The sequence below is a fragment of the Aquarana catesbeiana genome, unplaced genomic scaffold, assembly GCF_042186555.1.
Source record: "Aquarana catesbeiana isolate 2022-GZ unplaced genomic scaffold, ASM4218655v1 unanchor237, whole genome shotgun sequence".
In the NCBI taxonomy this organism is placed as follows: Eukaryota; Metazoa; Chordata; class Amphibia; order Anura; family Ranidae; genus Aquarana; species Aquarana catesbeiana.
Window position 1 is genome coordinate 2,694,087 of NW_027362665.1, and position 24,412 is coordinate 2,718,498.

The following is a 24,412-nucleotide window of genomic DNA, read 5'->3' on the forward strand; positions in this document are numbered from 1 at the left end:
GTTGCTTGTCCTGACCTTTATCCTGATTCCTGGATCTCCTCCTCATCTCTCCTCCATATCCTCTTACACAGCTTTTCTCCACACCTGCAGTGATCCTGGGGGGTGGAAACTTGGCACCAGCACTCAGCAAAATCCATCCCCACCATTAGGATCTCTGGAGAAAATTGTCTGCTATTTACACTCCGTTCCTCCGCACGTCACCTGATCACATACTGACCTTCACAGATTCTTGACAGATTTCTGTATGATGTAGCACCCTCCTAGGTAGGTGCTAGAAGAGAGAATCGTTTTTGATTTTTCTGCTTACCAGTAAGACGGTCGGGTAAAACTTAGAGTGCTCTCTGCCTACCATGGAGCAGGATCTATTGGTAGGGTCTGCTCATTGTGCTCAAGTGCAGCTCAGCTCGTCTGGCTGTCCCTCACTGGTCCAATAGGGAGGCATATTGGACAGTGGGAGGGGACCTGACAAGTGAGTGCACAGACTTTATTACAGTCCTGCCAAGTGGCAGAGGAAAAGTGCTGCATTGCATGTTAGTATACTGTTTAAAAGCCCCGGGCACATGTACTCAGGGTTAGTGGAGCCAGGGAATAGAGTCCAGACGGCTGCCCTTTCCTCTGTGGAGGGGGTCCTGTGGCCTTGGGTGGTCGATCCAAGGGCCTAGAGAGAGAGAAGCTGAACCCAGAGGTCCTGCAGAGCTGACTGTAAGGGAGACACCAGCAAGGATCTGATTCTGCCTACTGTGAGTACAGATCTGTGTCTTTGGGGCCTGTCAAGTGAGGGTCACCCCCTTCAGCTAAAAGAGTCAGTGGATGGGTGTCAGTAAAGGGGATGCTAGAGAGTATCCTGAAGATAAAGTAGTACATCAAGTTTGCTGCTAGTGAGAGCGAGAAGACTTTATTCCCCCATACTTGTGGATGTATGGATAAAGCAGTGTGTCTGCTTCCACAAATAATCTGGTGAGGCCAAGTGAGAGTTGTCCTTATCTACTGTGAATAGTTCAGTTGGAGTATCCCACTAATCCCTTCTCCCATCCAAGTTCCACAATAATTATAAAAAAAAACAAATACCCTGGACTGTTTTTTGAGTAACGAGAAAACGGGAGTAAGGAGGGATATGTGAAAACCCCCAGCAATGGTCTGCAGGTAATCAGAGGGAGGCCTAAGAAGTCAACACACAGCAAGCCCTACGGGGACAGCACTACAGATGTAATCATTATGTTTGGATCAGATATCCCAACCTGCAAAAACTCATTTCAGGGAGAAGGCAAACTCATTTCTGGGAGGTGGAAAACTCATGTCAGGGAGGTGGCGCTCCGCACCCAACCCCCACCACCACCAATTTAACACAACTAGAGGATGATCAAATGAATTGGAATCACTATACAGAGGTTTACTTCTTCGGAGAAATATTAAAGGAAAACTCCAACCACCTTGACAACTTCAGTGATTTGAAGTGGTCATGGAGGTAGGAGTCAGGGTGTGCAGTGTTTCTGCTTGAAACAGGTAGGAGGGCTGAGAGAGAGTGATAAGCGGGGCTGAGAGAGAGGGAGGGGCTCCGAGAGGGGGGAGGGACTGACAGGAGGTTGGAGGCTGAGAGACAGAGGGGGCAGGGTGAGAGAGAAGAAGGCTGAGAGAGAGGGAGGGGGAGAAGGGGCGACTGACAGAGAGATGGGGGGCTCAGAGAGAGTGTGGTGGACAGAGAGGGGGGCTGAGCGAGAGAGGGGGCTAACAGGGTAGTTAAGAGAGAGGGGGGCTGAAAGAGAGGGCTGACAGAGAGGGTGGTTGAGAGAGACTGGCTGAGAGACAGAGGGGGGCTGATGGAGAGAGAGGAGAACTGAGAAAGGGGGGCTGAGAGAGGAAGGGCTAAAAGAGAGAGGGTGCTGAGAGAGGGGAGCCCTCTTGGGAGACCCCTAGCCCTGTCCTTATCTGCAGTCCCTCCTTTGTCCCATTGTACTAGAATCTGCAGACCTGTGTGTGTATGATGATGATGTGATGGTACGGTACCTTCTATTCCATGCCGGTCTGTCTTCTTGTGAAGATCCGCTTTGATCCTTTCAGCCAGTCAGCTGCTCTCGGCTGTCCCCTGTGTCCCAAATCAGCCTGTCCTCAGAGGACAGTCCTCACTCTGGGCCTCACATGACGTTAGAGAGCGGAGGAAGTTGGAGCAATCCATGCTGCTCTGGAAGCACGGGGTACGGTACGCTGCGCCTGCCGAGCTGCTTCTCGCCTCTTCGGGAGGCGGGGTCTAGGAGGAAGAGGCGGTGCCAGAGGAGCTCTTCTTCTGAGTCCTGGGCTCTCTCAGGTCCCCCCACCTATCTGCCTTTGAATCGCTGATTACTGCCGTGTGTGGTGAAGGATGCCCACCTGCACCCCAAGGGCGATGCAGATTGCTGCCATAGTGCCACTAGCATTGCGCCTATTTGCCCCCCGCTAAATGGCCATCACACTGGGGACAGTACAACAGCGCCCCTTTACATTCTGCACCCGGCCCCAGGGCAGTGCCCCGCCTGCCTCCCCCCATGCTATGCCACTGGTCACATAGCCGCCGGGTAGGGGAGGGGTAGAGGATGAGGCACAGCTGCACAGGCACTCACAAGCATCAGGTGCCCTCTCTCCTCCCAATGGAGAGTAGGTAAGCCAGCGGTTGTGGCTGTGCCCTAGGCGACTGCCTAGTTTTGCCTAGCGGTATCGCCGCCCCTGGGTGCACCCCGCGCACCCGCCCCGAATCGGCCCTGCAGCCGGGATATTGCACGGCACTTGCGGGTGTCAGGGAGCCACATCCGAAATGTGGGAGAGTTGGGATGTCTGTTGGATCTCACCAGTCAGGAGCCTTTCCTGTCATCCTACATGATCCCTTCTGAGGATTGTTCATCAGAAGGGATTGGATCTGTCCCTCTTTCCTCCTCATTTGTCCCTCATTTTGGTCTGATCTTTATAGTTGTGTATATATAGATATATATGTTTATGATTATTGATATATTTTTGCATTTTCTTCACCAAAAAGTTCAATTTCGGGAGTTATGTTTTTAACTTTGCCCTGTTATACAGGAATGGTTATTATGAGATGTTTCTTGGGGCTGAAATTCCTCTGAACTCCACAAGATGGTGATCTTACTGTAAGTCTCTATGGAAAACAGGAAGTGACATCAGGTACAGACAGGAAGTATCGGGTGAGAGGTGAGTTGGGAGGAAGTAGTGAGGAGACAGAAGAAGCAGTAGAGGAGGTAATAAGAGCTTACTTTCTATTTACACCCAGTAACCCCCCCGTCATGTCCGTCCTCTTCCTCCATAGTCACTGTGATGTCTTTTATCTCCAGCAGATGATGATACACACATATATAGTGTGGAAACCTAGATTAACCCCTTCAGGGTCAGAACATTTCCCCATTTATGGGGCCGGAACATTCTCTTCATTTTGGAGATAAATTCTAGTAATATGTTCCTCTAAACCAGTGGTTCTCAACTCCAGTCCTCGGGACCCACCAACAGGCCAGACTTTAAGTATTACCTTGGGGGAGATGCAGACTAGAATACTGCAATCACTGAGCAGCAAGTGATATCACCTGTGATGTATTTCAGCTATCTTGCAAACCTGGCCTGTTGGTGGGTCCTGAGGACTGGAGTTGAGAACCACTGCTCTAAACAAACATCACTGACAATAAATAGACAAGACAATGACCATCCTGACCATACATGGCCTACAAAGGACAATTATTACACTACACAGGCTGTTGGTCTCTGATGGTCCTCTCACCCCACCTGCACATACTTTTCTCACCTCCTTAAAGGAGAAGTCCAGCTTGAGATCACTTGGCTGGGCTTCTCCTATGGGTTACAGGAGTACAATTCGTTTTGCACTCTTGTGACCTGTTTTCAGCAGAGAGCGGGATGAAGTCCTCTCTCTGGTGACATCACTGGAATCAGTCCAGGCACCGCATCATCACCACAATGAAGTCTGGATCTTCCAGGTGTCTGGACTGATGGCCATCTCAGCCTCTCAGCGAGCCACTGAGAGACTGAGACGGGAGCTCCCCACCCCACATCTCCAGTGAGTGCGGGGGGCAGAGCTGTGAGAACCGAGCCATCGCAGATGTTAGATCGATCGGTTCTCAGTGAAGAGGTGCCGGGGGACCGATGCTGCATCCACCTAGGTAAGTATGAATCTGAAAGAAAAAAAAAATCATACTTCTCTTTTAAAGACCTTCTGCCAGCAAGTGAAGGAAGCCTTCACCTCACCATTTCACCATTCTAGAAATATGTTACAGGATACAAAATAGACCAAGAGAACAAACCCCTCCCCCCTGCTGTCCTCCTACCAGCACTGAAATAAAAAACACACACCAGTAATGTGCACTACAAGGTCCAGCCCAACAGACAGCAGTCTATGGTAACAGCATGATGAGGACAAATGTTCATTCCAACATACAAGGGTCCTGCAGCTTGTCAGATAAAGACCTCTTCGTCTCTCATGGCTTTAACATACTCGCCATAACAGAAACCAGGCTTCAAAATTTTCACTCAGCTTCTCCTGCTGCCCTCTCCCATGGTGGTCTCCATTGGACTCACTCCCTCAGACCCCACAGACAGAAAGGAGGTGGAGTTGGCTTCCTTCTATCCCCACAAAGCACCTCCCAAGTCCTTCCTGTCCCTTCCTCTCTATCCCTCTCTTGTTTCAAGATGCACTGTATTCGTCTGTTTTCTCCCATTTTGCTGAGGATTGCAGCAATTTATCGCGCTTTCTTGATGACTTTGCTGCCTGGCTACCCTACGTTCTCTCCTCTGAAATACCCACTATCATTCTTGGTGACTTCAACATTCCTGTCAATGTTAACAGCCCAACTACAGCTAAACTTCTCGACTTAACCTCATCTTTTGACCTAACCCAATGGACACATACTTCCATTCACTCCAATGGTAATACCCTTGACCTTGTATTCTCCCAACTCTGCAACCCTGGCAACCTCACCAACACCCCCTTTCCTCTCTCTGATCACAACCTCATTACTTTCACTGTATCATTGCCTCCAACCACCCATCCCTCCAAGCAGAAAACGATTACTTGTAGGAACCTTCGCCACTTTAACCCTTCTCTTCTCTATTCTGCTTCTGACCACCTATATGACATGATCTCTCCCCTCTCCGTCAGGAAGAAATAATACTCTAATCAGCGAGATCCATATTGAAAGGAGACACAGAAGAGAGATGAAAACACCGTCACCAACACCCAAACAAACTGACCCTTACCATCAGTGTATGGGTTATACAAGTGTGTAGAAAAAAGGCAGTCTTCATAGAATAAACCAACGATCTTCTAATGGAGTAGCACCAACATATTCCCCTCTGAACTAAATGGAAGGCTTTAGATCTCCTTTTGGTAGATAAAAACCACTCACATTTAGTAAGAAGGTATACAGCAGTGTGAAGCGTCCAGTGCTTCTAACCACAAAGATGGCCGCCGTGTCACCGTCCCACCGCGTCCTGCGTCACCAGTCTCTATCATCGCCCAACGTTTCGTCATCAACATGCGTCTTCAGGGGCCCCTTCTTACTAAATGTGAGTGGTTTTTATCTTTTCAATAAATTATCCTTGTTTATGGAGATTGCGCAATGAGCGTTTTCTTTTCATTCCCTACGTACCACGATCTTGAGGTGCATATGCATACTGGAGTATACTTGGTTTAATATCCAGCTACCAAAAGGAGATCTAAAGCCTTCCATTTAGTTCAGAGGGAAATATGTTGGTGCTACTCCATTAGAAGATGGTTGGTTTATTCTATGAAGACTGCCTTTTTCTACACACATGTATAACCCATACACTGAGGGTCAGTTTGTTTGGGTGTTGGTGACGGTGTTTTCATCTCTCTTCTGTGTCTCCGTTCAATATGGATCTCGCTGATTAGAGTATTATTTCTTCCTGACGGAGAGGACTTTTGTTTGACCATATTTATTTTGGTTCTTATTGGGACATTTTTACATTAATATTTTTAGCGCTGCACCATTCCTATTGATATCTCTTCAATTGTATCCAGCAATTTTTGTGTCAGCAACTTCCATTATATGTTTTATTAAGGGCAACAGATTCTGTTTTATATTATGATCTCTCCCCTGTCCTGGCCTGACCTGGCCCCCTCTGTCTACAATAGTTCACTCTCATCATCGCTAGATGCACTTGCTCTTCTAACCACACGCAGAATCAGGTCCCGACCGTTACAACCCTGGCAACCTGACAACACTAGAAGCCTCCAGAGATATTGCCGTGCTCTTGAACGACTGTGGCGTAAAACCAAATGCCTGCAGGACTTCACCCTATATAAATCTGCCCTTCTAAAATACAATTCCTGCCTCCATGCTACCAAACACGCCTACTTTGTCTCTTATTAATACCTTGTCATCCAGTCCCCGTCGGCTCTTCTCAACCTTTAACTCTTTGCTTCGTCCCCCACCCCCTCTACCCACTAAGTCACTCACTGCCCAAGAGATTGCCAATCACTTCCAAGACAAGATTAATGCAATTTGTGAGGACACCTCCACTGTGCGTACGTGTTCCCCACGCAAAATACCTTGACTAACAGTACAATCAACACTCTCCTCTTTTGAACTGGCTACTACTGAGGAGGTTACAAAAATTTTCTCAGATTCCCACCTAACCAATTGTCCCCTTGGATCCTGTTCCCTCACAACTACTATGGTCACCCTCTTCTTCTATCCTATGCTCCCTCACTCACATCTTCAATCTCTCCCTCTCTAGTGGCACCTTCCCCTCCCCTCTAAAACATGTGCAGATCACTCCCATACTTAAAAAGCCCTCACTGGACCCTACCAACCTAAACAACTTAAGACCCATCTCATTGCTCCCATTCACCTCTAAACTTCTAGAACGCTTAGCCTACAACCGTCTTAGCTCCTACCTCAATGAAAATAACCTTCTTGACCCCTTACAGTCTGGCGTTCACTCGCAGCACTCCACAGAAACTGCTTTACTAAAACTCATTAACGATTTACTAACTGCTAAAACCATTGGCCACTACTCCATACTTCTACTACCCGACCTCTCTGTGGCCTTCGATACTGTTGACCACCCGCTCCTTCTCAATAAACTCCATTCCCTTGGCCTCCAAGATTCTGCTCTATCCTGGTTCTCTGCCTACTTATCACAGCGCTCCTTCAGTTACCTACAGCTCTGTCTCCTCCTCTCCATTTCCCCTTTCTGTGGGGGTCCCCCAAGGCTCTGTTCTTGACCCCCCTTCTCCTCTCTATCTACACCTCCTCCCTTGGTCACTTTATAACCGCCCATGACTTCCAATACCACCGGCGATGACACCAGAATCTCTCTACTCTTCACCTCACTCCTTCAGTCTCCTCTCGCATTACTAACTTACTAACTGACATATCAGCATGGATGTCACACCACTTCCTTCAACTAAATCTCTCTAAAACTGAGCTATTAATATTCCCCCCCCCGCCCGTGCCCCCCTCCATGACTTTTCCATCAAAATCAACAATGCAACTATCAGTCCCTCCCCTCACGCCAGGGTACTCGGTGTAATCCTAGACACTGACTTGTCATTTCAGCCTCAAATCCAATCGTTGTCAAAAGTTTGTAGAATTCACCTCTCTAAAGTTCGCCCCTTTTTAACAAATGAAAGCACCAAGCTCCTCATTCACTCCCTTGTTATCTCTCGCCTTGACTATTGCAACTCCCTTCTCATTGGCCTGCCTCTCCATAGGCTCCTCCCCTCTTCAGTCTATCATGAATGCTGCTGCCAGGCTTATCCCCCTTACCAACCGCTCAGCGTCTGCCAACCCTCTCCTCCAATCCCTACACTGGTCTCCATTCAGTGTCTGCCAACCCTCTCCTCCAATCCCTACACTGGCTCCCATTCAGTGTCTGCCAACCCTCTCCTCCAATCCCTACACTGGCTCCCATTCAGTGTCTGCCAACCCTCTCCTCCAATCCCTACACTGGTCTCCCATTCAGTGTCTGCCAACCCTCTCCTCCAATCCCTACACTGGTCTCCCAATCAGTGTCTGCCAACCCTCTCCTCCAATCCCTACACTGGTCTCCATTCAGTGTCTGCCAACCCTCTCCTCCAATCCCTACACTGGTCTCCATTCAGTGTCTGCCAACCCTCTCCTCCAATCCCTACACTGGTCTCCATTCAGTGTCTGCCAACCCTCTCCTCCAATCCCTACACTGGTCTCCATTCAGTGTCTGCCAACCCTCTTCTCCAATCCCTACACTGGCTCCCATTCAGTGTCTGCCAACCCTCTCCTCCAATCCCTACACTGGTCTCCATTCAGTGTCTGCCAACCCTCTCCTCCAATCCCTACACTGGTCTCCCATTCAGTGTCTGCCAACCCTCTCCTCCAATCCCTACACTGGTCTCCCAATCAGTGTCTGCCAACCCTCTCCTCCAATCCCTACACTGGTCTCCATTCAGTGTCTGCCAACCCTCTCTGCCCCGTGCTACTTCACCAATCTTGTCTCCAAATATCACCCAAACCATGCTCTCCGCTCCTCCCAATACCTCCTACTCTCAAGCTCTCTCTCCTCATGCTCGTCTCCAGGATTTCTCCAGAGTCTCTCCCATCCTCTGGAACTCGCTACCACCACCTGTCAGGCGATCCCTGAAAACTCATCTCTTCAGGGAAGCCTATGACGCCTCTAATGAATCTTTTACCACTTCCATCAGCTCATTCCCCACAGTTACAACCTTTTGTACCACATGCCCCACCCTATTAGATTGTAAGCTCTTCTGAGCAGGGCCCTCTTAATCCTCTTGTATTTTATTGTATTATAACTAGGGGTGCAACGGATCAAAAATCTCACGGATCGGGTCGATCCTCGGATCAGAGTCACGGATCGGATCATTTTCGGATCAGCAAAAAAAAAAAAAAACACCACACAAATCTTGTTACACCCACCGGAGTTTTAGATTTAAAAGCTATTTTCAACACAAAAGCGAGCTTATATTCATAAATACAGTATTTGTGCATATAAGCTCAGTTTTGTGTTGAAACTGGCTTTTAAATCTATAACTCCGGTGGGTGTAACAAGATGTCCGCTTGCCCCCTTCTCACTCTATCATTATTGTACTGTGCAGGAGTGTGGGGTGTACCAAGATGGCGGCGACGAAACGTCACTTCCTGTCGAGACAGCGGCCGCTTCCGGGTGTACTAAGATGGCCGCCGGCTCCGGAGCTAGGCCGAAGCCGCGGCCTTTCCTATGGCTGAGGCCGAAAAGTGCTCCGCGGATCGCGGGTGTGCCGATCCGCGGAGGGTGATCCGTACGGATCACGGATCGGCAACGATCCGTTGCACCCCTAATTATAACTGTATTGTCTCCTTTTATAGTGTAAAGTGCTGCGTAAACTGGTCGCCCTATATAAATCCTGTATAATAATAATATTTGTTTTCATTATTTTCTATGGCCATTCCATATTATTCCATTATTCTCTATGAGCATTCCATCTCCCTGTTAAAGTCTATGGGCATTCCTTTCTGTCATTCCTTTTAGTATGTCCCAGCAAAATCCATCCCCACCATTAGGAGCTCTGGAGAAAATGGTCTGCTATTTACACTCCTTTCCTCCGCATGTCACCTGATCACATGAGAGCTTACTTTCACAGATTCCTGACAGATTTCTGTATGGTAAAGGTCAAAGTTCACTATTCAGGTTAGGAGAGAAAGGACACACCCAGGAACAATGATTTGGTTTCCACAGGAGCCTCATATAGAGGACCCCTCAAATCTCCCCATCCAAATGTCCCTCCATCCAGAGTCTATATGTCCTATGACATTACACTGACCTCACAGCTCCTCCTCCCAATGTCCCTGCATCCAGAGCCTATATGTCCTATGACATCACACTGACCTCACAGCTCCTCCTCCCAATGTCCCTCCATCCAGAGTCTGTATGTCCTATGACATCACACTGACCTCACAGCTCCTCCTCCCAATGTCCCTCCATCCAGAGTCTATATGTCCTATGACATCACACTGACCTCACAGCTCCTCCTCCCAATGTCCCTCCATCCAGAGTCTATATGTCCTATGACATCACACTGACCTCACAGCTCCTCCTCCCAATGTCCCACCATCCAGAGTCTGTATGTCCTATGACATCACACTGACCTCACAGCTTCTCCTCCCAATGTCCCTCAATCCAGAGTCTATATGTCCTATGACATCACACTGACCTCACAGCTCCTCCTCCCAATGTCCCTCCATCCAGAGTCTATATGTCCTATGACATCACACTGACCTCACAGCTCCTCCTCCCAATGTCCCTCCATCCAGAGTCTATATGTCCTATGACATCACACTGACCTCACAGCTCCTCCTCCCAATGTCCCTCCATCCAGCTCTTTTTTATTTTTCTCTGATATTTTTAGGATGTGGGCGGACTCTTAGAATCCTCACTTACAAAGTAGGACTGTTGGTCCTGCATTGTACGTAATGTCAGAATGCCTGCAACAAGCATTTAACCTACATAGTGTGGGTAAATTATACCTCAGTGGTGAGGAGGATTCTGGGAATTTTTTTTGATTTGACTATTGGTTTTCAGATCAGAGTTTTCCATATGTGAAGTCTGGAGATCATATGACCATCACATTGCCTCCACCTCCCTCCCTGATAGAATAGAGAAATACAAAGAAGATTCTAGAAGTCACCAGAGAGATCATGGAGGAGAGGTGAGCAGTGCTGGGAATTCTGGGACATTATCCAGTAACAGACAAGGGATGTGTCTGGATGGTGACTGTATCATTGTGTGTGTCAGGTTCCTATAAGGTGTCAGGATGTCACTGTCTATTTCTCCATGGAGGAGTGGGAGTATTTAGAAGGACACAAGGATCTCTACAAGGACGTCATGATGGACAATCAGCCGCCCCTCACATCACCGGGTAAGAGGAGACTTTATTGTAAAGGAGAGAGCAGTACGGAGGGTCCACCTAGATCCCCCATCATCTGATAAACACATAGAAACAATGTATTCAGTCAGTGTGTGTGTTTCCTACAGATGGATCCAGTAATGGGAACCCACCAGAGAGATGTCCCCGTCCTCTGTATTCCCGGGATTCCACACAGGAAGGTCACACCATCCCTCACCATCATCAGGTAGATGAGGAACAATCACTGATAGTATCATTAGGATCTGTACATTATCTGCATTGTTATCTTTGATGTGATTTTTATTATATATTCAGAGTGGAAACCTGAGAGAGTCTAAAGTTGAGATTAAAGAAGAGATAAAAGAGGAGGATGATGAGGATGGGGTGATGGGGGAGTCAGAGTTTCTAGAAGAACACAAAGATCTGTACCAGGACACCATGGTGGAGTCATCCAGCTACAGAAACCCACCAGAGAGATGTCCCCGTCCTCTGTATTCCCGGGATTCCACACAGGAAGATCACACCATCCCTCACCATCATCAGGTAGATGATTGACAATTATTGGTAGTTCTGATTTATACACAGCACGATTCTTACACTGAATGTTTTATTATGTATTCAGAGTGGAAATCTCAGGGATGATAATATTGATGTTAAAGAAGAGTATAAAGAGGAGGATGAGGAGTATGGAGTGATGGAGGAGTTTTCAGAAGGACACAAGGATGTGATGGAGCCACCAAACACCAGGAACCCACCAGAGAGATGTCCCCGTCCTCTGTATTCCCGGGATTCCACACAGGAAGGTCACACCATCCCTCACTGTTACAAGGTTGGTGGGACGGAGCTTATAAAACACACTTATAGAGACAATGTGTGGATTTTATATGTGATGTCACAATAATAAAGCTGATATCTTACAGATGATATTCTCTCTCATTTTCTTGATTTAGAGTGGAGATCCAATCGATATAGAATTTGAGGTTAAATCAGAAGAAGAAGAGAGGTATGTGAGGGATGATCAGCAGTCTATGGAGGAGGATGGAATAACGGGGACATTTATAGAGGAGGACACTCCTACAGAGATCAGCACAGGTGGGTCATTAACACTAAATACATTCCTCCACCCATACTGCTCACTGATTGGTCCAGAGTAGGGCGGGGACTGGTTGATATCAGCCTGTAATCCACTGGTCACTTTCCTGAGCTGTGTTCCCCGTCCTGTATTCCTGGATTTCTCTCGGATAATCTTCCTTCTCTGTGCTGCAGACACAATTTATGTATCTAGACTGGATTTATGGAGATTCTGGGGTTCAGCTGGCAGAAAAATGTTCATTTTCACCATAGATGTTACTAGACCTAGGCACCTGGGGTATGTGCTTTGGTTCTTCTGCCCCATACCTGAGTCTAGTAAGATTTCTGACAGAACAATTTTCCCAGGATTACTTGTTCTGTTATCTGCTGGCTGTGCCGGGTGGAGGGATATGTCTGTATAGTCTCAGACCCAAGTCACTGAGTGCAGTCTCAGGAGATGGGAGGCAGCGGTGTGGGACCTCTGCAACTTGTCTCATGTAAACATTTATTCTTCCACTGATTACTGAATACCAATATTATGAGTCCTGACCCTTACACTGTTTAATTTAAATTCTACTTTACATACTCCTGACCCCTGCACTATATACTCTATGTTGTACATTACATAATTCTGATACTATATAGTCCTATCTGTTGTATCTTATACAATATGTTGTACATTACATAGTCCTGACTTCTGCTCTCTCCCCTCTACCCACTGCTATATATACACATAATATGTATTCTCTTTTGCTCCACCCATTTTCTACCAGCTGGATATTTTATATCTGATGATTTGATTGGAGCACAGACTTTTACATGTTAATATTAAAGTGATAAAATCCTCAAACTTTTGAACCCTAAACAGAAAGTGATAATGAGGGAGGAGTCAATAACCCAATGATGGTGGTCTTCAGGATCAGTCCAGTCTTCATCTTGGTTCTTCTCCCCCATCCTCACTCTCTGACCTCTGGTGGGGCTCAGCCCCGCTGTTATTCATGACTAAATCATGGACTAAATAAGGAAGTGCAGGACTTCTTGTGTTGGGAAGATGGCAATGAGTGATAGAGGGGGTGGGGACACTCGTCCTATAATCCCCTCATCACTGTCACTCCTATAAAAGACAGTTCTCGTTGTTTCCTCACTTTCTGACTAAGGTCCATGAATCAAGAAATGAACTGGTAGGAGATTCAGAGATATGAGGCTGAAACAACTAATCGATTATGAAAATAGTTTTCAACTATATTCATAATCGATTAGTTGGTCAGTTGATTAATTGGCCTGCATACAGAATGTATTATTTATTTACACATCAGAAAATACAGCTCAGTACACCATCCATACATGTTAGTAAATGCCTGAGAACTGTGTGAGGAGTGTGTGAGGAGCAATGCCTCATGGGACATGTAGTCCTGGGCAAGAGAAGGAAGCAAGTGATTCTAAAGACAGAAGTTTTTTTTTTATTATCTTCCTATAGGAGAACTCTGTACTATACTTTGTACCTTCCTATAGGGGAACTCTATACTATACTTTATACCTTCCTATAGGGTAACTCTATACTATACTTTGGCTTCCTATAAGAGAACTCTATACCATTCTTTGTACCTTGCTATAGGAGAACTCTTTACTATACTTTGTACCTTCCTATAGGGGAACTCTATACTATACTTTGTAGCTTCCTATAGGGGAACTCTATACTGTACTTTGTACCTTCCTATTGGGAAACTCTATACTATACTTTGTAGCTTCCTATAGGTAAACTCTATACTATACTTTGTAGCTTCCTATAGGAGAACACTTTACTATACTTTGTAGCTTCCTATAGGGGAACTGTATACTATACTTTGCGGCTTCCTTTAGAGAAACTCTATACTATACTTTGTACCTTCCGATAAGAGAACTCTATACTATACTTTATACCTTCCTCTAGGGGAACTCTATACTATACTTTGTACCTTCCTATAGGGGAACTCTATACTATACTTTGTACCTTCCTATAGGAGAACTCTATACTACACTTTGTACCTTCCTATAGGAGAACTCTATACTATACTTTGTGGCTTCCTGTTTCAATATTTAAAGTCTATGGGACACGAACATGAATAATCAAAAGTGCTAATTTTAAAGGCTAATATGCAAGTTATTGTCATAAAAAGTGTTTGGGGACCTGGGTCCTGCCCCAGGGGACATGGATCAATGCAAAAAAAAGTTTTAAAAAGGGCCGTTTTTTCAGGAGCAGTGATTTTAATAATGCTTAAAGTCAAACAATAAAAGTGTAATATCCCTTTAAATTTTGTACCTAGGGGGTGTCTATAGTATGCCTGTAAAGGGGCGCATGTTTCCTGTGTTTAGAACACTCTGACAGCAAAATGACATTTGGAAGGAAAAAACACATTTAAAACTACCCGCGGCTATTGCATTGCCGACAATACACATAGAAGTTCATTGATAAAAACGGCAAGGGAATTCCCCAAAGGGGAACCCCGAACCAAAATTTTAAAAAAAAATGACGTGGGAGTCCCCCTAAATTCCATACCAGCCCCTTCAGATCTGATATGGATATTAAGGGGAACCCCGGCCAAAATGTAAAAAAAAAATGACGTGGGGTTCCCCCTAAATTCCATACTAGACCCTTCAGGTCTGGTATGGATTTTAAGGGGAACCCCACACCAAAAAAAAAAAAAAAACGGCGTGGGGTCCCCCCAAAAATCCATACCAGACCCTTATCCGAGCAAGCAACCTGGCAGGCCGCAGGAAAAGAGGGGGGGGACAAGAGTGCGGCCCCCCCCCTCCTGAACCGTACCAGGCCACATGCCCTCAACATTGGGAGGGTGCTTTGGGGTAGCCCCCAAAACACCTTGTCCCCATGTTGATGAGGACAAGGGCCTCATCCCCACAACCCTGGCCGGTGGTTGTGGGGGTCTGCGGGCGGGGGGCTTATCGGAATCTGGAAGCCCCCTTTAACAAGGGGACCCCCAGATCCCGGCCCCCCCCTGTGTGAAATGGTAAGGGGGTACTTACCCCTACCATTTCACTAAAAAACTGTCAAAAATGTTAAAAATGACAAGAGACCGTTTTTGACAATTCCTTTATTTAAATGCTTCTTCTTTCTTCTATCTTCCTTCATCTTCTGGTTCTTCTGGCTCTTCTGGTTCTTCCTCCGGCGTTCTCGTCCAGCATCTCCTCCGCGGCGTCTTCTATCTTCTTCTCCTCGGGCCGCTCCGCACCCATGGCATGGGGGGGAGGCTCCCGCTCTTCTCTTCTTCTTTTCTTCTCTTCTTCTCTTCTTCATTTTCTTCTCCGGGCCGCTCAGCATCCATGCTGGCATGGAGGGAGGCTCCCGGTGTGTGACGGCGCTCCTCGTCTGACAGTTCTTAAATAACGGGGGGCGGGGCCACCCGGTGACCCCGCCCCCCTCTGACGCACGGGACATGACGGGACTTCCCTGTGGCATTCCCCGTGACGTCACAGGGAAGTCCCGTCAAGTCACCGTGCGTCAGAGGGGGGCGGGGTCACCGGGTGGCCCCGCCCCCCATTATTTAAGAACTGTCAGACGAGGAGCGCCGTCACACAGTGGGAGCCTCCCTCCATGCCAGCATGGGTGCGGAGCGGCCCGGAGAAGAAAATGAAGAAGAGAAGAAAAGAAGAAGAGAAGAGCGGGAGCCTCCCCCCCATGCCATGGGTGCGGAGCGGCCCGAGGAGAAGAAGATAGAGGACACCGCAGAGAAGATGCTGGACGAGAACGCCGGAGGAAGAACCAGAAGAGCCAGAAGAACCAGAAGATGAAGGAAGATAGAAGAAAGAAGAAGCATTTAAATAAAGGAATTGTCAAAAACTGTCTCTTGTCATTTTTAACATTTTTGACAATTTTTTAGTGAAATGGTAGGGGTAAGTACCCCCTTACCATTTCACACAGGGGAGGGGCCGGGATCTGGGGGTCCCCTTGTTAAAGTGGGCTTCCAGATTCTGATAAGCCCCCCGCCCGCAGACCCCCACAACCACCGGCCAGGGTTGTGGGGATGAGGCCCTTGTCCTCATCAACATGGGGACAAGGTGTTTTGGGGGGCTACCCCAAAGCACCCTCCCAATGTTGAGGGCATGTTGCCTGGTACGGTTCAGGAGGGGGGGGCCGCACTCTCGTCCCCCCCCTCTTTTCCTGCGGCCTGCCAGGTTGCTTGCTCGGATAAGGGTCTAGGGGTTCCCCTTAATATCCATATCAGACCTGAAGGGCCTGGTATGGAATTTAGGGGGACTCCCACGTCATTTTTTTTTTTTTTTTTTTGGTTCGGGGTTCCCCTTTTGGGAATTCCCATGCCGTTTTTATCAATGAACTTCTATGTGTATTGTCGGCAATGCAATAGCCGCGGGTAGTTTTAAATGAGTTTTTTCCTTCAAAAATGTCATTTTGCTGTCAAACTGTTCTAAACACAGGAAACATGCGCCCCTTTACAGGCATACTATAGACACCCCCTAGGTATGAAATTTAAAGGGATATTACACTTTTATTGTTTGACTTTAAGCATTATTAAAATCACTGCTCCTGAAAAAACGGCCGTTTTTAAAACTTTTTTTTGCATTGATCCATGTCCCCTGGGGCAGGACCCAGGTCCCCAAACACTTTTTATGACAATAACTTGCATATTAGCCTTTAAAATTAGCCCTTTTGATTTCTCCCATAGACTTTTAAAGGGTGTTCCGCGGCATTCGAATTTGCCGCGAACACCCCAAATTGTTTGCTGTTCGGCGAAATTGCGAACAGCCAATGTTCGAGTCGAACATGAGTTCGACTCGAACTCGAAGCTCATCCCTAGTGGTGATCTGTATTCTGGTGGAAATCTCTCTATCCCAATGTGAAGGATTGCTAATGCAGGGTTTGGTGTTACTAAAATCCCTGTGGATGACGAGATTAATTTAAAAGTTTTGTTCCAGAGGCTGGTTATGCTCGGGCATTCCCATAATGTGTGTATCAGATTTCCTATTTGTCTACAATTTCTCCCACACATGGGAGATGTGGCTGGGAAAAAGGTGGCAAGTCTATAAGGCGTATTGTGCCATCTGTTGCGGATTTTAATCGTCATTTCCCAATGATTCACACAATGGGAGTTTTTTGTATTACCTTGAAAGCGTGTTTCCATTTTTCATCAGGGAATGTAATGCCCAGCTCTTTTTCCCACTTCCTAATGGCAGCTGTTTTACTAATAGTATGTTTGTTTTGAATGAGGTTATAAAATAATGATATACCTTTAGCAGACTGAGGTGTTTTTGTGTAGAAGCGCCAAGCTGTAGATGATATTTTGAATTTGGGTATGGGATGTGCCCTTAGGAAGTGGGAAATGTGTACGCAGGAGAACAGCAAATTGTTGGGTAGTTGGTGTGCGGTCATCATTTGTTCTGCAGATTTGGGTGTTATTCCTGTAAAAAGGTCTTGTATGTGTTTTATGCTTTGTGGTTGAGAGCATAGAAATCTTTGTTCCCAAGAGATCTATTGGGAGGTCATATACTAAGTCATGTGTGTCGCTGTCACTGAGTTTTTGGAGGAATCTCCAAGTCTGTAAGGAAATCTGAATGGATGGTGATAGGCCCCCTGTTTCCCATGGTTCCCATATGTCACTTATTAGGAATGTGATACGGTTGCTTATCGGGAGTGATGAGCGTTCTATTTCTACCCAGAGTGGGCAGTTATTGTCATGAAACCAATGTTTAAGCTGGTCTAGTCTTATTGCCCATAGATAGTCTTGAATGTCTGCAAATCCTACACCCCCTACACTTTTATGTGGGATAAGGTTGTTGCGTGAGCATCTAGCTTTTTTGCCTCCCCAGGTAAATTTCCATATGGTTTGCGGAGGGAGTTAGGTGGTATGGGTAGTGGCAGAATCTGTGGAAGGATAGACATTTTAACCCTTTTATGATTAAGAGTATTTTTGACATTTGGAGTTTACAAGTTAAAATCCGTATTTTTTGCTAGAAAATTACTTAGAGCCCCAAACATTATATATATTTTTTAGCAGAGAATCTAGAGAATAAAATGGTGATTGTTGTTTTTTTTTTACACGGTATTTGTGCAGCAGTGTTTTAAACGCAACTTTTTGGGAAAAGGGACACTTTCATGAATTTAAAAAAAAAAACAAACAGTAAAGTTAGCCCAATTTTTTTCGATAATGTGAAAGATGATGTTACGGCGAGTAAATAGATACCAAACATGTCACGCTTTATAATTGCACACACTCGTGGAATGGAGACAAACTACGGTACCTAAAAATCTCCAGGCGATGCTTTACATTTTTTTACGGTTACCAGGTTAGAGTTACAGAGGAGATCTAGTGCTAGAATTATTGCTCTCGCTCTGACGATCGCAGCAATTTGGACACCATTTACATATGCGGGCATGACTTCCGTATGCGTTTTCTTTGCTGCGCGAGCTCGCGGGGACGGGGGCGCTTTCAAAATTTTTTTTTCTTATTTATTTTATTTATTTTTATTTTTATAAATTGTGTTAAAAAAAAATTGATCACTTTTATTGCTCTCACAAGGAATGTAAACATCCCTTGTGACAGTAATAGGTGGTGACAGGTACTCTTTATGGCGGGATCGGGGGTTTAAAAAACCCCTGATCCCTCTTTTGCACCTCACGGTATTCAGATCACCGTTTTCGGCAATTCTGAATACTGTATATTTTTTTTAAAAACGGCGCCATTGGCAGCCGAGTAAACAGGAAGTGACGTCATGACGTTGCTTCCGCGTTTACAATTAGGAGCCTGGAACGAAGCCGATTACAGCTTCGATCAGACTGTCAGTAGCCGCCGGAGGCGGCGGATTGGTGATCGGGAGGCCCGGTAAGAGCAGCGGGAGGTGGCGGGAGGGGGGCGGTGTCCCCTCCCGCTCCTCCGGTATAACAGCCGAGCGGCTTTTAGCCGCATCAGTTGTTATACTTGGAAAGCCGATCGCCGGCTCTAAAAAAACAGTACCGGGATGATGCCTGCAGCTGCGGACATCATCCCAGTATGACCCCCTAAAGCCAAGTACGCACTTCTCGGGAAGGGGTTAAATGCCGCTATCTTGCCCAACCAGGATAATTCTGTTTTGGAAATGGTTGTGAGTTGTTGTTCTAGTTTGACTATGAACGGTTTAAGGTTGGCTTCTAATAAGGACGAGGTCATATTGGTTAAGGTTATACCTAGAGACGAAATACCCTTTGTACTCCTCGAGTATGGCAGAGTGTCTTGTAGTAACCTTTTAGTAGATTGGGAGACTCCTACATCCAGTATCATGGATTTGGTGAAGTTGACTTTGTAGTAAGATATGTCTCCAAAGTCCGTTAAGGTTTTGTGGGCCTGTGGAAGGGATGTTTGTGGGTGTGGCAGTAATAAGATCACATCATCTGCGAACAAGTTTATGACGTGTTTACTAGAACCAAAGGTAAAGCCCGTGATATTAGTATGTGATCTGATGGTTTCAGCTAAGGGTTCTATCATAAGATTAAATATTGTGGGGGAAAGAGGGCAGCCCTGACAAGTACCATTAGAAATATTGAATGTCTTGAATAGGAATCCCGATGTATGCACTTGTGCTGATGGGCATGAGTACAGAGCCAAGATTGCTGCCAGGATTGGACCTTTGAAGCCCAATTTGGTCAGCACCATTTCCATTTAAGTCCAGTGGACTCTGTCGAACGCCTTCTCTGCGTCTATAGATAGTAGGGATGGGCTATATGTTCAGGGTCCAACATGAATTTGACTTGAACATTGGCTGTTCGCCCGTTTGCCGAATAGCAAACAATTTGGGGTGTTCGCAGCAAATTCGAAAGCCATGGAACACGCTTTAAAAGTCTATGGGAGAAATCAAAAGTGCTAATTTTAAAGGCTTCTATGCAAGGTATTGTCATAAAAAGTGTTTGGGGACCCGGGTCCTGCCCCAGAGGACATGTATCAATGCAACAAAAAGTTTTAAAAACGGACGTTTTTTCGGGAGCAGTGATTTTAATAATGCTTAAAGTGAAACAATAAAAGTGTAATATCCCTTTAAATTTCGTAGCTGGGGGGTGTCTATAGTATGCCTGTAAAGGGGCGCATGTTTCCTGTGTTTAGAACAGTCTGACAGCAAAATGATATTTCTAAAAGAAAAAAGTCATTTAAAAATGCTAGCGCTAGTGCCAGCTATTAATGAATTGTCTGTCCCGACAATACACGTAAAAGTTCATGGATAAAAACGGCATGGAATTTCCCCACTTGGGAACCCCGAACCAAAATAAAAAAAAAATGCATGGGGGGTCCCCTAAATTATATTAAGGGTAACCCCGCGCCAAAATTTTTAAAAAATGGCACGGGGGTCCCCCTCAATCTCTTGTATCATGTCTGTCGTCTCTGACCATCTTTTGTATCATGTCTGCAATCTCTTACTTAAACACACTGCTATAGTATTAGAAAAAATTCCATTCGGTGCACCTCTAGCAGACATGATACAAGAGATGGTCAGAGAATTCAGACATGATACAGGAGATGGTCAGAGACTGCAGACATAATACAGGAGATGATCAGAGACTGCAGAAATGATACAGGAGATGATCAGAGATTGCAGACATGATACAGGAGATGATCAGAGACTGCAGAAATGATACAGGAGATGATCAGAGACTGCAGATATAGTGCAGGAGATGATCAGAGACTGCAGACATAATACAGGAGATGATCAGAGACTGCAGAAATGATACAGGAGATGATCAGAGACTGCAGATATAGTGCATGAGATGATCAGAGACTGCAGACATGATACAGGAGATGGTCAGAGACTGCAGACATAATACAGGAGATGATCAGAGACTGCAGAAATGATACAGGAGATGATCAGAGACTGCAGACATGGTACGGGAGATGGTCAGAGACTGCAGGCATCATACAGGAGATGGTCAGAGACTGCAGACATAGTGCAGGAGATGGTCAGAGACTGCAGACATAGTACAGGAGATGGTCAGAGACTGCAAACATGATGCAGGAGATCAATGCAACTTTACCAGTGCCCGTCATGCAGCCTCACCAGTGCCCATCATGCAGCCTCACCAGTTCTCATCATGCAGCCTGCCTGTGCCTGGATTAAAGCGGCGATTTCTGTGTGTCACGGAGCTGAATTGCCCGGGTTGCAGTAACAATGCCCCGCCTCCTGTGATCACGTCACAGATTCAATGTCCCACCATTGGATCAGTGTGCCGTCTATCACAGGAGGCAGGACATTTTTACTGTGACCCGGGCAATTCAGCTCTGTGACACAAAGAGATCTCCGCTCTGTGGGAGGAAGGAGAAGAGGGAGGTGAGGAGGAGGGAAGGGAGGACTGGGGCACATCAGGATGACACCCCCGCAATGGGTGGCCCCGTTTACCACTCCATTATCGGCAATATTTTCCTTTTGGCAATGTGCTAAAAACACAATTTTTAGCAGTTTTTTTTCGGCCGCCAAAATTTCTGTGCATCCCTAGAGGTAAGTATGACAAGTTTGTTTAAAAAGGAAATCCAACATTTACAATGACTTTAAGGTCTCTGTGCAGGGAAGATCAGCATCTGACCCCAGAGAAGGTGGAGGCTGATAGACTGGAGGTAATAGAAGGGATTACTATTACATAAAGTAAAAGTTTACTAGTATTGTGCATTATATATAAAAATAGGATTTTTATAACGGCTTACCTGTAAAACCCTTTTCTTGGAGTACATCACGGGACACAGAGCACCATAGTCATTACTATGTGGGTTATAGGCCACCTATAGTTGAATGGACACTGGTATACCCAAAAGGAATCAGGAACTCCCCTCCCTATACAACCCTTCCCATACCGGGAGTACCTCCATTTTTGTAGCAAAGCTAATATATATATATATATATATATATATATATATATATATATATATATATATATATATATATATATATATATATATATATATATATATATATATATCCCAATAAGAGTGGCGGGACCTCTGTGTCCCGTGATGTACTCCAAGAATAGGATTTTACAGGTAAGCTGTTATAAAAATCTTATTTTCTTTATTGTACATGACGGGACACAGAGCACCATAGTCATTACTATGTGGGATGTCCCAAAGCAATGCCACCTGAGGGGAGGGAGACACAAAGCAAACAGCCGCCGCCAGGCATGAGGACCTAAACTGCTGCCTGCAGCACACTGCGCCCAAAGGCGGTGTCCTCCTGCCATCTTACATCCATTTGATAGAATTTTGTGAATGTATGTACTGATGACCAAGTAGCAGCAAATCTGAGCCACAGAGGCTTGGTGATGCACTGCCCATGAAGCACTGACTGCCCAGGTAGAGTGCGCCTTAATCTGATCCCTTGTTCTCGCCACAAAGTTGTCCAACTTCCTGTTGAACCTAGACATCAATAGATCTACATCTGGCATATCCCATTTTTGGCATATGGCCAAAAAGACATCGGGAATGGAGACCATTCTCCCGGCAACAGCTGTTGACGGCTCAAGAAATCTGCCTGCCAATTTTCCCTTCCTGGAATGTAAACTATAGGCAAGGAACATGTTTCTCTGCCCAGGACAGAATATGGTCCACCTCCCTTTGGGCTGCATGGCTTCTGGTGCCCCTTGGTGATTCATATAGGCCACTGCTGTGGCATTGGCTGATCTACCAGTAGCAGGTCGTCTAGGTATGCTATTATTGCTATACCCTGGCCCCTTAATCATGCTAGTACTGGGGCTAACACCTTTGTGAACAGTCGGGGAGCGGTGGCTAACCCGAAAGTCAAGGCCACAAACTGAAAGTGGCGCTGCTCTACCGCAAACCGCAGAAACTTCTGGTGAGTGGGAAATATTGGCACATAAAGATACGCATCTTTGATATCTATGGATGCTACAACTTCTCCTCCCCATAGGGTGGAAGCAACTGACCGGATCGACTCCATTCGGAAGGAGCGGATGTTTAGGAAGTGATTCAGATCTCTGAGATCTAGAATGGGTTTGACATCTCCATTTGGTTTTGGTACCATAAAGAGATTTGAATAAAACCCCATGTCCCTCTCTTCTGAGAGGACCTCTATTATTACTCCCTGAGACAATAATCGGTCTAGTGCCAGAAATAAAGACTTTTTCTTTACTGTGTCCTTGGGAACGTTTGATCTTAGAAAACAAGATGGTGGAAACTCTTGGAACTCTAGTTTGTAGCCTAGGGCTACCACGGAGAGGAATCATTTGTCTTGGATCTCCTCTTGCCAAGTTTCTGAAAACCATCGCAGTCTTCCCCCCACTCAATTGAGCGGGGGCGTCCATTCACAAGGAAGCCTTGGGATTCTGTTTTGTGGACTTCTGACCCCAGGGCTTTTTGTGGCCCGGTGTTTGGTTATGAGGCTTACCTTTTGCCCCTGACAGTGGAGGCTCTTGGGACTGCCTTGAGGCTGTTGCCCCAGGCATCAGAGGGGAAGTCTTGAAACTTTTTCGCAGAAGAGAGTTTAATAAGACTCGTGGCCACTCATTACAATTAGAAGAAAAGAGGTTTAACCTTAAACTACGTAGAGGGTTCTTTACTGTAAGAGTGGCAAGGATGTGGAATTCCCTTCCACAGGCGGTGGTCTCAGCGGGGAGCAGTGATAGCTTCAAGAAACTATTAGATAATCACCTGAATGACCGCAACATACAGGGATATGTAATGTAATACTGACACATAATCACACACATAGGTTGGACTTGATGGACTTGTGTCTTTTTTCAACCTCACCTACTATGTAACTATATTCTTTTTCTTAACCGGCAGAAGGGTACTCTTACCCCTAGAAATCTTTTGGATATATTTATCCAAATCTTCCCCAAACAACCTTTCTCCATGAAAGGGAAACCCAGCCAAGAGCCTTTTGCATAGTAACTCATGGGGGTTTTGGTAGATCATAAGCTCAATAGCATCCAATGCCAAGCTGCGGTTTTCAAAGCGAGCAAAGTCCTTTCTTGTATTAAGAGAGGTATGGACTCTAGAGAGAGAGATATAATTTTGCCCCTGTTCAAATCATTAGTAAGACCTCATCTGGAATATGCAGTTCAGTTTTGGGCACCAGTTCTCAAAAAGGATATCGGGGAACTGGAGAAAGTGCAGAGAAGGGCAACCAAACTGATAAGAGGCATGGAGGAGCTCAGCTATGAGGAAAGATTAGAGGAACTGAATTTATTCACTCTTGAGAAGAGGAGAATAAGGGGGGATATGATCAACATGTTCAAATATATAAGGGGTCCATATAGTGAACTTAGTGCTGAGTTATTCTCTTTACGGTCAACCCAGAGGACACGGGGGCACTCTTTATGTCTAGAGGAAAAGAGATTTCATCTCCAAATACGCAAAGGTTTCTTCACAGTAAGAGCTGTGAAAATGTGGAATAGACTCCCTCCAGAGGTGGTTCTGGCCAGCTCAGTAGATTGCTTTAAGAAAGGCTATTTTCCTAAATGTACATAAT

The 24,412-nt window shown here is 45.9% G+C and overlaps 1 protein-coding gene across 1 annotated transcript in view; it reads left to right on the forward strand.

Annotated features, from left to right (window-relative positions):
• Positions 1 to 3,060: 3,060 nt before the first annotated feature.
• LOC141122001 (uncharacterized) overlaps positions 3,061 to 24,412 on the forward strand; it is a 28,877-nt gene continuing 7,525 nt past the window's right edge. The window contains exons 1-7 of the mRNA XM_073611787.1: positions 3,061 to 3,224; positions 10,567 to 10,693; positions 10,780 to 10,903; positions 11,020 to 11,117; positions 11,207 to 11,434; positions 11,514 to 11,720; positions 11,842 to 11,983. Of these exons, the coding sequence (XP_073467888.1) occupies positions 10,819 to 10,903; positions 11,020 to 11,117; positions 11,207 to 11,434; positions 11,514 to 11,720; positions 11,842 to 11,983 (760 nt within the window). The 5' untranslated portion in view covers positions 3,061 to 3,224; positions 10,567 to 10,693; positions 10,780 to 10,818. The remainder of the gene's footprint in view (positions 3,225 to 10,566; positions 10,694 to 10,779; positions 10,904 to 11,019; positions 11,118 to 11,206; positions 11,435 to 11,513; positions 11,721 to 11,841; positions 11,984 to 24,412) is intronic.